The sequence below is a fragment of the Pleurodeles waltl genome, chromosome 1_2 (genome assembly GCF_031143425.1).
Source record: "Pleurodeles waltl isolate 20211129_DDA chromosome 1_2, aPleWal1.hap1.20221129, whole genome shotgun sequence".
Classification (NCBI taxonomy): Eukaryota; Metazoa; Chordata; class Amphibia; order Caudata; family Salamandridae; genus Pleurodeles; species Pleurodeles waltl.
The window spans coordinates 1,119,067,787-1,119,083,181 of NC_090437.1; the positions used below are offsets into that span (position 1 = coordinate 1,119,067,787).

General features: G+C 40.9%; 1 protein-coding gene across 2 annotated transcripts in view; it reads left to right on the plus strand.

Annotated features, from left to right (window-relative positions):
* Positions 1–15,395, plus strand: part of FAM184B (family with sequence similarity 184 member B) — a 320,510-nt gene that overhangs the window by 132,596 nt on the left and 172,519 nt on the right. The window contains exons 6-8 of one of the 2 annotated variants that reach the window (XM_069202207.1): positions 1,491–1,601; positions 5,367–5,507; positions 7,015–7,091. In XM_069202207.1, the coding sequence (XP_069058308.1) occupies positions 1,491–1,601; positions 5,367–5,507; positions 7,015–7,091 (329 nt within the window). The remainder of the gene's footprint in view (positions 1–1,490; positions 1,602–5,366; positions 5,508–7,014; positions 7,092–15,395) is intronic. The other variant, XM_069202213.1, reaches the window with a different exon arrangement.

Here is a 15,395-nt window from a genome sequence, read left to right on the forward strand (position 1 = left end):
CACTGATTGACACTCGCCCTGGGCGCTTCAGGGCTTAAACCTGAAGCGCCAAGGTTGAAGTCACTGGGTGACGCTTTCCTTGTCACCCAGGGGAGGGCCTCGAGGCACCTTTGCTGAGCCGAGGAGGTCACGCCCATAGGAGCTGTAACCTCCTCAGCTCATCAAAGTTCAACTCAGGCAGCTAGGAGTCTGCACAAATTGCACATGTCTCACTCCTGGCTGTCTGAGCTGAAAATGAAGAGTGTCTGTCAGGCTGACCTTTGTTCAGCTTGACAAACACTCTTCATGAGGAGCAAAAGGTGGGGGGACGTGGCCCCTCTGCCCTAAATGACGGGCCGCCACTGGTCTAAACCATTGTATTAGTATTATGCCAGTACTGACCTTGCTCCCATTGGGGAACAGTCAATCCTGAACTGCCAGACCGGTTTCAACCTTGTTAGCTCTCATCTGTGATGTGTAGGCTGGTTCCTGTGGCACAGCGAACCAGGAACCCAAATCTGAGCACACCATTTGGCACGTAGGACATTACAGTAGCAGGCACATAAAAGGTGATGTGGCAATGCTTTCAAAAAGTCTGAACCGCTGGCAATCACACTGGATTGCAATTCAACCCATTGTGTTCGCCACCGTGCCATTGTAGACAGTGGTCAATCTTATGCAAGTCAGTACTGACCATGCTTCTCATTGGAACAGTCCACCCTGATTGCCTACATTTTCTATTTTCAGTGAGAAATATTGTATACGAAACATATCTACTTCCTACACTTCCACAAGTGTGTAATGTACACATGAGCAGCGTACACTATGTGTATATACACCTCCACTTTTAATTTTGTAAGTCATCTATACTTTCTGTGTAGAGATTGTGCTTTCTGTGAATGATTTCTAATTCGTCCAACAAAAATCTCTATCAACTTTGCTTCCGCACATTCTCCTAAACAAGACTCAGGCATATCCTTATTTATTAAAGAGGCTTAATTCTTCCATCATGTTGAATGAAAACATTTAACTTGGAGACACTAATACCGAACCAGAAAAGAGTAAGGACATGATTGACCAATTTTGATGATAATGGAAAATAATCCAATTGCTGAAATAAATGCCTCTTCCAGATGAGAATGCATTGCCTCGGTTTCCTGCTCTAAAATGAGAGGATGATGGAGGAAATTCTCCAGACTTAGCTTTTCCTCCAAAACTGGAGGATTTTCTAACAAGATCCAAATGTGAGTTAAGGCCTATCATTCTTTTGAGTCTTTGATTATGAATACTCGTTTTGTGAAGTTCTTCACAGAAGGATTAAAGGATGCTAACCCAGGGATCAAATATGGCAGTATATATTTCGAAATGGTTGTGCACTGCACACACGTTTTAGGCACATCAATGCATACATTGAACGGATTATGTAATTCAACATACTCGCCATTTGCCAAGCTATCTAAAGATTACTCTCTTTTCATCGACCGATGCTTTACATTCTTATTTTAATCCAGGACATCCAGTTGCAACTAGAAGAATTTAAGAAGCAGTCAGAGAACGAAATACAGCAGCAGGAAAAAGAGAAGGAAATTCTCAAAGGAAAACTTAAAGATTCGCTGTTAGAGGTACAAGTTTGCAAATATTAATACATGAAGGATGTTCCACTTATAATGCATGTTTCCAGTTTTCCTGGCCATTTCATCTACATTTTTTCACACTTTACCTGACAGCTGAACTGTCCACAGGTCCAACATGGCGAGGGCTGTATCACAGCAGAAATAGCATCAGACAAGCTTGCTAATTTAAGATAGATGGCCCGCCACACTTTCCAGCAATGTCCATTCTGTGAAAGAGCACCATTTAAACTGTAGTGCTTATGTAGAGAAAATCAATTCCTTGCCCTTTGGTGGGGACACTATAAAATGTATCAGAGAGAGTTTACACGTGGATGCAAAAATTATACCCTTACTTTGGGGGTACATCTCCAGTATTCAGCAATTCCATTAGTCTGCCATGGCATGGTTGATCTCCCACCTCAGAAATATTTCCTTGAGACATCTCACCCTGTGCCAGTGGGAGCATCCCTGCTTCTCTAGCTGTTGTTTGAAAATATGACAGATTGTCCACTATAGGTGTGGCATAGGTATTTACCCTGTCATCTAGACATTTTGTTGGGCTGTTCACAAAACTCTAAAAGGGGTCCTTGTGGCTTCACCCTAGAGGATGGTAGCTATGGAATTTCAGAGAAAAAACAGAGGAAACCTTGTCCCTTGGGGAAGGCAGTGATCATGATGGGCGAGCTGGCCCTGGCTCAGCCATATAGAACTCGGCTGTGGCTTAACGACCTTTTACCATTTCCAACAGCTTCCTTTCTGTTCAAGATTGCCATGGAAGCCATTAGTCTTTTATTTTCCAAAAGAAACCACCCTTGAATAGAAAAATAAGGTAACAAGCGTCATAGCATGGTGAGTAAGTGGGCCATCTCTCCTTTGTTCCACCAAGGTAGCTCGTGCCCATGTGGAGATTTAAATGCTGTCACCTCAGCCACTTTGAAGCTAGTCGACCAAACATTAATGATCAAGTCCGATGGAATGCTTCCTTTCAGATGTGTACGGATTCTTTTACCTCCTTTAACTTTTTGTATTTGTGTGTTGCCGTTCACCAAAATCTTATAATTGCATATATCCCTTCTGCAATCAACGACTGGCACATCAGGTTAAATTCTGGTTACACTTTTCAAAAGCACTTGATGCTAATAAATGTCTTTTGTTGAGGAAAGCATGCAACACTGATTCTTTTCCTAATATTTTAATCTTATCTAATTGCATAAATGTGTCAACAAATCCTTGTTTCCATAAAGAGAAGCTTTTTCATTTGCCCACCTACGAGAAGGAACCCCATTGACTGCTTCGAGAGGTTACTGTCCCAACTACATATAAGAAAGTATCAGGGAGAAGATGTGGCCTAATGGCTAGAGCTCATGATTTTGAAACTCGAAGACTAGGTTTGATTCCCGCTGTCGACAAAACATCCTGTGACACCACCCCTTCCCCTCTGAAAACGGTTAATATAATATTTTTTGAGAGTAGGCAGTGGTCCAAATTAAGCTTGCAAGTTACATTTTGTTCTTTTTAAACGCATCACATTTTCCTTTAAGGAAAATGGATTGTATTTAAAAAACAAAAAAAGATTGCTTTATTTAAAAAGCAATTACAGACATGGTGGTGTGCGTTTCCCAGCAGGCTACCACCCTTGTGATGGCTGCAATTCCTAATGGGTCTCAATTGCGACCTAGTTCATTAATACCCTTGAGGCAGGTCTATTTGCGACTCACTAGGAACTGCAAATGAAACTCGAAAGAGTTTCATACATTAGAAATAGCGATTTCCTTATTATGATTCGCAGAATCTCACTATTAGGAAATCACTAATTCTAACCCTAGTACATGTAGCCCTTAATCTCTCTGTGTCTAAAAAATAAAAATTTATCTGAAACGTATTCTGGTGCTCATGTAAAGTGCTCCAATGCCGTCGGTCCAAGTTCATGCTATATAAAACTGCAAAGAAATCACATTATGTTTTGCATCTCGGTAGATCACGCATTGTTAGAGAGCTAGCTAATATGCTAGTACCCCAATCATTGAGCTAGAAAGTTATCCCTGATGTCTTGCAGTTTACTTGTTTAAATTATGTCAAGGCAAGTCTAACCATTCCTAATTCCAAACTCAGTGCATTGAGTAACAATTAGTAAAATAATACTTCTGTTTTTTTTAATTGCATATCTACGAAACAGCATGCTTGTGCTAACAAGCATTGAATAAAGACAGGTATTTTTTATTTATTACTATTTTAGTGGTGCAGTTTAGTCCAAAATTGTGTATATATTTGTAGCTATCTCAACATTTGAGGTACAGTAAATTACAAACCCTTTTTCAGCTCGAGATAAAAAGAATGATGGAAATTCTGTAATATTTTATACTTAAGTATATCAATTCTCATAATTACACATTGCGTACTGCGATAACACTTGCTCATTCTACATAGTTATCAGGGACATATTGTGCATATTTTATTATCAACTACACTCTGAATTAATCTAGATGTACAACTATCTGCAAAATGTGTTCTAGCTGTGTGTTTGGTGCATATCATATTCTTGATATATACAGAATCCAAATCTACCAAACTAGTGCCATACGGGCAACCTGTCTTAAAGACAATGGTTTAAATGAGCCAGAATTCTTTGAGCACACATTAGCTAGGCAAAACACACAAAAGCATTGTGTATCCCTTTTTAAATAGAAACTACTACTTCTCCACTAATTTGGGCCTGAATTTTAGACCAATAAAAAGATCTGCACTCGGTTTGAATATAAAATTCCGAACTTCTGGGATTCACAGATATTAACAAGAGCACTTCTGATGGATGGCAATGGTTGCAGTTTTCCAGTAGTATTTCTGAATAGCGTTTGTGAGTCGTACTTACCTTCATGTTCAGCCATAAATGTTCATGCTAATCTTTTATTATGGTAAATGTCGTTGCATACATGGATTGGAAACAATTGAAAACGCACGTCACTAACCATAAAATTAAAACATTTTGTTTTCCTTGCCTTCTAAATCGCATACTCTCTTCCACCCTTAGGGACAGCATGTTCTCCCCACTTTTAAACTTAATTGCTGTTGTGGGGTATTTCTTCGAAACTCGGGCCTAATTTACAGTTTGGCCGAGGGATCACCCAGTCACACTGTAGGACTTATACTTTCTGTCTTATTACAAATGCAATATATCCTAAGGCACTTAGGGCCAGAAGTATCAAAGGGTTTTACCCATTCTATGTCTATGGGAAAATGTTCGTACATATGGCCCTTAATTACGTACCATAGCCCCAGGATATACACTACTTTTTGTGACGGAGCAACCTATCTGCCAAACTCTAAACCAGGCCCTAAGTTCCATTTATAGTGTAAACATCGATACAACATGATTTTATGAATGAAACTCTAGCAATTATGTTCACTGATGTCTTTTTTGTACAGCAAGGTATAGATTACTGGCATAAAAAAGGCCATGTGTCTCTTCCAGCTAGTAGAAATTGCCCTTGATATTAATTTACGTCTATTTTATAAATCCAGGCAGGATGCCCGTATTTACACATGGTCTAACATGCTATCATTTACAAGTGAGAGCAGTGTCAAACTAATGTTATACCACGATCAGTGTTGACAGCTGCTTCTGTGATTACTTTCCTTGCTGAACATTGTCTTTGCTGTTGAAACAGAACCCACCTGTCAGCGTTAGAATTGTCTTTGCTGTTGAAACAGAACCCACCTGTCAGCGTTAGTTGGTGAAAGTCTTCATTGCTGTGCCCATTTGGTAATATGTTGCAGGTTGCCAGGCTGGAGGACATTGTTAAACAAAAGCAAAGCACTGTTGGACACAAAGAAATGCCACAGTCACATTCCAAAAAAGCCCGAGACAGGCTGCAACAAGACTTGGATCGAGCCCGCTTCAGAATTTTAGAGCTGCAAGTAAACACAATTTTGTTCAACTAAGTTTACTCCTTTGTGTGTCACTAATTCCCTGACTTTCTCACCCTTTAGCTAACATAAAAATATAAGGTGTACACACCAGAGGCCTGCTAGAGGTATAGCCTACTTACACAAACACCTTTTTGTAAAACAATGTTTTACCTTTCGCAAACTAAATTTAGCACTTGTTAAAGAATGTACTCAGCAAAGATTTTCATGTAAATCTACTCCCAGGTGCAGGGAATGGGTGTTTCAAGGCAGGAATATCCTGAAGGTTTTTACACTGACAAACATACCAATTAATAAGTATTCACAAACTTCTCTGACACATTTCCACCCTGAAAAAATTGGAAATTTAAGTCTAGTAAAGGGCAGGAGGAAGTGTCTTCCCGTGGTGGAAAGGTGAAGGGAACATCCACAGAATTGGTTGAAGTTGACGATTAACATTTCCCACATTATGGAAGGCATTCCCTCATGTTCAGTTGTACAGTATGTAAAATTGCACACGCAGAAGCGTCCCTATGTGTGTGGAAATGGGCACTTTCAAACGTTTCTCAAGACTATGAGCCAGATATAATAAGTATTTTTCCAGTCACACACGACCCAGGTCATAAGATCGGAACATTTGCGGACAGAAAAATGCTTTTTTCATATGTACAAAATGCAAAATACGATTCTGTAACATGTTACCGAATCGCAATTTGCATTTGCAATTAAGTATTTGGAAGGGGTGAGTTTTGGGTGTCCCTTCCAAATACTAAATCTGTATGGTATGTATTATGTTTTCTCAAACAAATGCTGGTCGCAAAACAGTTATACTTTATCACCATTTATAGAGTGGTTGTATCCGATTTGGAAATCGGAAGAGGCCCCCTTTGGAGCCATTGGAGGATGCTGAAAAAATATTATTTAAGAGCAGATAATGGTCCCATGGACCACTGTCTACTCTTAAAAAATGTAACTTTAAAGTTTCATTTTTTTGTTTTTAAACACATCTCGTATTCCTCTAAGGAAAACGGGCTGCAATTAGAAAAGAAAGGTTGCGTTATTAAAAAGCAATCACAGACATGTTGGTCTGCTGAACCCAGCAGGCCACCATCCCTGTGATGGCTGCGATACCTAATGGGTCGCAAATTGCGACCTACCTCATTAATATTCATGAAGTAGGTTGATTTACGACCTACTAGAAATTGCTATTTGGGAATAAAAGTACTTCATACACTAGGAATACCGATTTCCTAATTGTGATTTGGAGATAATTGTGATTAGAAAATCGGTATTCCTAATGTTTGAACATCTGGCCCTATGTCCTTAAATGAACCAGTGGGCTGCTTTAGATATACACAAATGCTAGTGAATATATACTTTCTAGTGTTGATATCATACATATCTATATCAGATTACAATATATTTTCTTAGCTATTTCCTTACTCAAACGCAGGATGCACAATGACCAGAAATATACTACTGTTAAAAATGTCTCATTTTGTTTTGGTGTCTCTAAAAGGATCAACTTCAGAGAGAAAGAGAGAAACTCAAGGAACAGTTAACTTCTACAAGTGCCAGAAAGGAAGAGAAAGCAAGGTAAATGAAGAAAAACAATTCCTACAAAGAAGCTTCCTAACATCCTTTGTTTATTCTAGTTGTGGGTGAATTAAGGCTGCTTTGAGTCTGTGGAATTCCCCCCTTTTTGCTCGAGCGATTTGTACATCATTGTCGAGCTTTCTCTTAGAGACCCAATCATTTTGTCTAAACCTTCGGTGTTTCATCCAACTAGAATACACAGGCCGTAGTATGCAAAAAAACGTACAAGAAAGTAGTTTACCCTAATGGGTTCATAACATTTCCCATCATAATTCTAGGCATTTGGTTTAAGCTGTTGGAAAAACGTTCAGCAGATGAAGACTTCTGTATAGTGCATGAAAACAGTGCACAGCCACAGACTGCTCTGGAAAAAATCCTAAACAAAAGCTCAGGCTGCACATAAGCGCACAGCTGTCCATTTCTTCATTAGGCAGATTCACCTTGACACAGGCATAGTCTCCTCAGCTCTAAGAACTTGGTTTGTTGCCTTTATTTTATTTGCAGCTTTACTTTCATCGACCCTTCCCTTTTTTAGGGTCGAGCGCGCAAGGCTTTTAACCACGCCCATCAGTCTGGTTGGTTCATGGGCTTGCTTTTTTAAATTTGCTTGATTTCATTATTGAAAGGCATGCATACGTCATGCCTTTTCCAGTGTTTAGCCCTCGTCTACAGCACCAGTAAACTACTGAAAACATATGAGGCTCTGTGTTTTCCGAATACCTACTGCACTATTTCTCTTTATTTCGTAGGCAGCGCGATCTTGCTGGGCAGTAGTCGAGCGATTTGCGAGACATCAACCCTGTTCTTGGATAATTCTACTTTAGCTGGTTACATGGATAATTGCACTTTAGATGGTTACATGGATAATTGCACTTTTGCCCATACGTTTCACTGCAAGCGAACTTGTGTTTCCTTTTCTGTGTCTCCTTCACGCTCATGGCGACCGTTGGCTCACATATGTGAAACTGTTTTACTTTTCACTATCAGTTTATGTGGCAAGAAAAGTCCGGTTAAGAGCTTACAGCGCTTATAGCTCTAACTCAAGAAAATGCAAGACCTATTGGGTTGCAAATGCTTTTTTTGCCGTCCAGCGAGGACTGAGCAGTGAGTACCCAAGCACAGACCAGTGTTTTGGATGGTCACTGGCTCCAGAGAGGCATCTGCATCTTTTGTGCACCCTTTGTCTGAATGACACTCTCTTCTGACAGTATCAGTGGCGTAACATAGGCCACCGCAGCTCCCGCGGTGCGCGGGGGGCGGGGGGTTGAGCTCCAAGGTGCCACCTCAGTACAGTACCTTGGCCTTAGAGCACCTGACTGAGTCCAGACCTCTCCCCCCCCAATGTACTTTGCAAGGGGGCCTCCTTAAGTTTCTTATGCAACTGGAGAGTATCTGTGCCCACTTAATCTTGACTCTGACATGGCAGTGTTTTTAGCTGGGGGATCAGGTATGCAGAGTTTGTGCTGAGTCAGTCTTGTTGATGGACATTTTGATGACTGCACTGTAGCACCTAATTAAACAAAGCTGCAGTTGTAGATGGCAAAATGCGCATTGGCAAAGTGGGAAAGGCACCCCTTGGAGCCGAATTTGAAACAGTGCTGCCGTGAGTTGCATCACATTTGGTACATAACTAGCAAATAGATGGACTGGTCTTTCTCCTGATTGACCGAGCTGTTATTCTAGGATTATAGGATAATTCACTGTCTGTTTCAGTCAAGCATCTCTTTCAAGTTCATGTTCAGTGTATACCTGATTGGTTCTTGGAGAAACTGGAGTCAGAACAAGATCAGATTCTTTTGCAACAAGCATCACTCATTTTCAGTACCTCATCTGTACTGATATAATGCCTCTTTCAACTTGGTAGAATTTCTGTTCCCTTGATATTCTGTCCATTATGGATCTCTGCACTAGTATTACAATTTATGTCTCTTAAATGTATCCACTAGTGTATTCATACAGTGTCTACATGTTTCTTCACTAGTATAAAGATGTGCTACCAGGTAATCATCCAAAGCATGAGATTGAATCCATCTCTAATTCCACTGCAATGCAAAGTGCATCTCTGTCCCAGGCAAAACTATATTAGTTACTATACCATTACTTGTAGATTACAAGGGTATTGTGAGTCACAAAACAGTGTCATGGCCACACAGATGAATATTGCAGCAGCATGCCTTTAGTAGGTTCACAGAACTCTAATGTGATTTACAATATTCTTTTTATGTTTTGTATTGTACCACTTGTATAGTACGTCATACCCCTTTATGTGCTCCTGAAGCATATTCTTGGACGGGTAGCAATCTACACCATAGCTTAGCGTGTGATTGGAAGAGTGTGGTATTTATTGTAACTCTATGTGGGAAGCATTTTGCTGTTGTGTGTGAGTGACCACATAGAACCTCAGAGGACTTAAATTGGCTTGGAGCGCAGGGCCCCACAGTGTGATGAGGAGGCAGTGTGGGAGGCAGGCACACAAATAATAATTATAGTTAGGACAAAATCATTTAGGCAGCTTTGTGGCAGTGGTCCAGCCTGAGGGACAGCAGGGTGCTGTTTGAGTGTACACCAAAATATGGGAGATAATTATAGAAGGCCCAGTAATGCATATGACAACAAACCAAACACAGATGCTGTCAGATGAGTAAAATGATGCCAAGTGGGCGAGATTGGGAGCTGATGACATAAGCAGTGGTGATGCATCTTTTTTCAATGGAAAAAGTTCTACCTCCTGCTCTGTAAATATATCTCATGAGCAGAGAAATAAGTGGAATCAAGGTATGCAACCTGCACATAAATTGCACAATTTTTCAAAGAATTTCACCTCTGACTGTTAGACCGAAGGAGGACAACATTTTTGAGTGGGAGTTCACATTACATGCCCTCCCCATGCCCTGGGATACACGTAAAGGCAGGCAAGTCCTCGGTCATGGCTCAGACTGTATTCAGACTGCCATCCTGAACATGCAAGGGTGGAAGAAAAGTGATGTATAGGGCATTGCCTTGACAGCACAAGAACAAATCAGCCCACCCCATACTATGATTCTCTTTTTACCTCTCTTAGTGAGCAGAATACCTTTTCTTACATCCCATGGACTGTTGCTCTTTCTAATTTTATATGAGAATGCATACTTTCGCCCGTTTAGAATTTACTCCCAGACAACTTCCACTTTAATTATCATTCAATTATCATTCTGGAATAAAACATTTCTGGGTAAAAAGCGATAAAGTGGTGAAGAAGACTTACTATTCGTCCATTGTTTCGACTAGTCCACTTATGCTATTCCAAATTAGCTTGAGGTTAGCAAAGGCGCACACACACAAACACAGTTTTCCTCCGTGCAGTGCCAGCTCTGCACTGTAGTTGAAAAGAGGTGAGTGGTTACAGATGAACTATAGGCGGTGACAGGTACAGGGAAGCTTAGGGTGAGCGTAAAGTGGGTCATGTGACCTTGCCACTCCTGTACACTCAGCAGTCAATTAAACAAGCATTTGCAATTTAATGGGTCTTGCATTTGTTCGACTTAGAACTATTAGTGTTGTAAATTCCTAACCGGGCTTTTCTTGCCACATTAATTGAAAATGAAAAGTAATACAGTTTTACATAAGTGGGCCAATTTAAAGCGCCACGCCATGAGCGTGAAGGAGCACACAAAAGGAAACAGAAGTTCGCTCTCAGTCAAACGTATCGAAAGTTATGCAATTATCCATGTAACAGGGCTGATGTCCTGCAAAGCCCCGACTACAGCCCATGGAGATCGTGCTGCTTAGGAAATAAAAAGAAAAAGTAGTTCAGAAGCCAGGCGGAAAACATGGAGCCTCTTATGTGTTCAGTAGTTTACCGGTGCGCTCGAGGAGGGCTAAGCACCGGAAAAGGCATGACATGCATGCCTTTCACAAATGAAATCAAGCAAATTTAAAAAAGCATGCCCACGATCCAAAAAAAGTGATGGGTGTGGTTAAAAGCCCACAGAGAGATTACAACAGGGGCCAGATCTCTTGCGTGGTTGACCCTAAAAAGAGGGTGTGAAAGGAGGGGAGCAAGTCTTGGAAAAATAATAGGTACGGACTGTGAAGACAACAGCAAGCACACAAATAAGTCTCATTTCCCTTCAAGCTGCTAAAACCCAGCAAAGGCCCAATCACTCTAAACCATGCCCCTCAGTGAAGGGTATGTGGAAACAATTGGTTTTGTGTGTGCTTTGCTGTTAGGTCACAATTCAAGCCTATTTGTGCCGAAAACCAGTCTTAGAGTCCTATAATTTAAAAAACTGTTGCTGTGAAAACTTTACTTCTTGCCCCATTCTGTCAAATGGTGCTGAATTCGCGACTTCAAGTTATGGATTTTAAAACGATTCATGTGTACACTTTTACATATCCCATTCAATTCAATAGTGCCAGAAACAGGACATAGAGATATGGAGTTAAAAGACTCTTGCTGCATACAGTTTGGTTTGTGACATTGATTTCAGTGGCCTACGATAGGGCCATGATGTTAGGACAGAACCCTGTTTGCATCCAGGGGAAAATCTAATTTATGCTATGTTGCATCATGTAGATGTTGTAACAAATATTGCCCACCATTTTTGCATCAGAATCAAGAACAGTGATATGCTGGTAATTTTTATGTCTCTTGTGTTGGACGAGTATGTCCCATACATGGCTCTGGATAGTGTGTTCCTTTGTTCTTTGCTGGTGATATAGCAAGTCACTGTAGAATCACTGTAGTTTTTTGTTTTTTTCCTTAGTGATCATGGCAATCGCAAGTGCTCTACCAGTTACATGTATTGTGACCCCACAGTCTGTCTGAGGTTGACAGGGCACCAAAAGAGCATTCTTCTTTGAGAGAACGGCTTTTGCACTGTCTTTGCAAGATTTGTGGGACTCTCAGTTGTGGCAGCATGGATTATAGTGAAGTTCTAGGGACCGTCTATGGATAAACAACTGCAGATCGTGTTGGTTTCTGGGACAAATTGCTGCATTACCCCTCGTTTGTGCCTTGTTTCACTAGGATTTAGTTTTGCATGAAAAGTCTGGTCAGGCTATCATAGCTGATTGGGCTTTGTGTCAAAACCTATGGGTGTTTGTACTCAGCCTCACCCAGTTACAACTCCCTTGATGAAAAGCGGCAGACTTATAACATTTAAAGGTCATTCCTCCAGAACAAAACTGCTTTTGCATTGGATAATAGATTGCAGTTGCATCATTGTGCTGTGCTAGCGTTGGCACAATGTTGTAGTAAATCTGGGCCTTAGTGCACTCTGTGAGTGAGCCTTTCAGGCTGAGGTTCGGGTGTTTGAAGGATGCCCCAAATCATCCACCTAGAGCCAGTGCAGCTAAACACGTGACCTGCCTCTGGGGAATCCCTACCCTCTCTTTAAATTCGAGTCAGTTGTCCCGCACTAAAAGACGGATCAGCAGTTCACACCTGCACTATTGAGGGCACATTTCCATGGCCTGGCGCAAGAGTGCAGCTGTCGCCAGACAAATATGTCAGGATCACTAGAAAGGGCCTTTGGCTCTTCCCATATGATAGGAGCCAGAAGTACGTTTCAATTGGGCAGAAGTTATGTGTTTCCAAAATCAAGTGCTTGCCCTCCACATAATTGTGATAATTTTGTTTAGTTATCCAGCTCCCTGAGGTTGAACTTTTAGGGGCACACACATGACACTGTAATGCTGTTAAAGTATCTTCAATAATCAGATAATGTTTTGTGCTTTTCTCTGACAGCAGCAAAGGGGAGGGCAGTCATTGACCTACATGGATTTTTAGGTCTGACATAACAGTATTTTCATAAGCCAGGGAGTACGGAGCATGGGTAGGTGCTGACAAGCTCTAGGATTCAGAAGCAAATTAATACATTTTTCTGAATCACGAATGCCCGTCTTTATCCCTTTGGGGCCCATCCTTTAATTTGAGGAGTGCTCCTGTTTCACATATACCTTATAGTTTACAGTGACAGTGAGGATTAGGTATGATTTTTTATTTTAGGTCCTAATGAATCACACTTAGATCTTTACGACTAGCATAGCGAGAAACATGTTGACCTTTCCATGTCAGGCAGTGTAGGGACTTCCAACTCTGCCCTCTACAAACTAAACCCCTAGACGATAGGGTTCTTGACACAAGGCACCATATTTGATAGGGAAACTTATAAATTAATCTTACTTTACCCTCACCTTCTTTGTTTTTAACCTTGACAGAGGTTTACATTCTCATTAAAGATTAATTATTTGGTTCCTCTAGTAAATTTTAACAGTTCAGTTCCACCAATCCCACATTACTGAATTCACCACCGGCAAAGATTTCTAAAAGATCTCCGGCAAAAAGCACCCTTGAGGGACCTGTCAGGCATTGCAGTGCCGGCCTGACAAGGAGCAAAGCCTGATGATGAAGCATGTCACTGAATGGTGAGTGAGGGCTCTTGTTCCCAATCTTGAACTCTCACAGGGACCTATTGATTCCTCCCTGACTGGATAGAGATGAATCACCTTCACTGTGGAACTGTGCATCCGTTTTTAGTTAATTATATGGGGGTATTTTGCACAGGACCACTTATCTCCCACCAGATCAGCCCTTCTTTTACTGTTTGGCATTTTCATAAGCCAGCCCTATTGGAATTCCCAATGCCTGTTTCTGTAATGTGACACACCACCCTGGTCTGCTCTAGGTGCACCTATTGAGAGTGTGCACAGCACAAACTGGAATCGTACTCCATTGTGTATGATACAATTTCTTGTTTCAAATTAAACCAACAGATTGGAGAAACGCCACAAGTCCATCATTACCCAGTCATCTCTCTACTCCTACCACATTCCATGGTAAAAAGGGATCTGGTTTACATTAGATTTTGTTGGTAATCATATTGTGTCAGGATCCTGTTCGAGTATCTGGGTCTGGTCTATGGAATGACATTATTTAAAATACAGCTGAAGCAATTCGACGTTTCCTACTATGGCTTCCATGCTTCTTTTTTTCCTGCCATTGGCCCCAACCTCTGCTGTTTCACCTTTTACCATAACAAAAATGTGCTATAGCTGCATTTTTTACAAGCCTCCACCTGCCGAGTCATCAGGCAACAAACTAAATGTTTCATGCAGGGTCAGACTACTTATAACTTCCCACCAAATGTACTGCCATAGCTTAAGCCTAATATCAAACATCAGTGGAAGTCACGTTGATGGGTAACATGGACTTTTTTTTATAGGATCATCCTTCATACCATCCTAATTAACTCCAATAACACTTTAGCAGCCGGAGCTGGGGAAGCAAAGCTCACTATGGGGCTTTAATTTTAGGAACCCTCTACCGCTTCAACGAACTCGACGTGTCTAATATGTAAGGATGTGACCAAATGTAATGAGGGTGTAGCTTGTGCTTGTTCGCGATGGCCACTGTTTGGTGAAAAACAACAGTCAAAGGGATTCAATTTTTTTTTTAAATGGCTTCTAAACAGACCCAGGTCTTTTCACTCCTCTATTTGGTAGAGTTCCAAGTTATAAATGAGATCCTCATTCTTTTTGTTTGTCATCTGAAAGGACAATGGTTTTAAAGTAATTATTAAAGAACTACATATTTTGTACACAGCAGAGTGATGGTTTCATTGGAATGTCTATGTTCGCCTCAGAACTGCGGGAATCAACGATCCCAGCTCCAGTATTGGTCAGGGTAACATTTTTCCCATCCACTGTCTTATCTGTGGCAGACTCCAGTGTTCGACATTTTATAATATGTCATTCATTTAAGGAACTTTGCCTCAGTCGGGTATTTAATGAAGTTGATTTTTGATGGAATTTGGTTCTTACTTCGGTTTGTCTTGAGGTGACTATATTTATTTATTCTTGGTTTATCAGACTTTTTCCTTATCATTTCTGAAAAATCAGAGCCCTTCCTTTGAAAAGACTTGGACTCCTGTTATTAAGGGGGTTGTATTGCTCTCAGTTGCATTATTATCTTAACTTTGAGCCTTTGACTGCTTTCTACACCCCTCCGTTAAAACAGGCTCAACAGACAAAATCTGTAGGTACCGCTACATCTTATAGCTTTCCTATTTCTCCCTTCTACCCATAAAACAACCCCTCTCCCTACACTGTGGGAATACATAGTGAATCAGAGCCAGCAAGAATCTGACTTCCAGATGTATCCTTCTCTTCACACAGTAGAAAGGGCGAAATTTGTATTTCTAATAGTCCGGCTCAAGCACACTCTAATTTCGCAACTTGGGCAGCACCTTCTGTAAAAGGGAGATCTGGTCCTTCATTGTGGTAAACTTCTCCCTCTTTGCCATAATCATAGCTGACATTAAA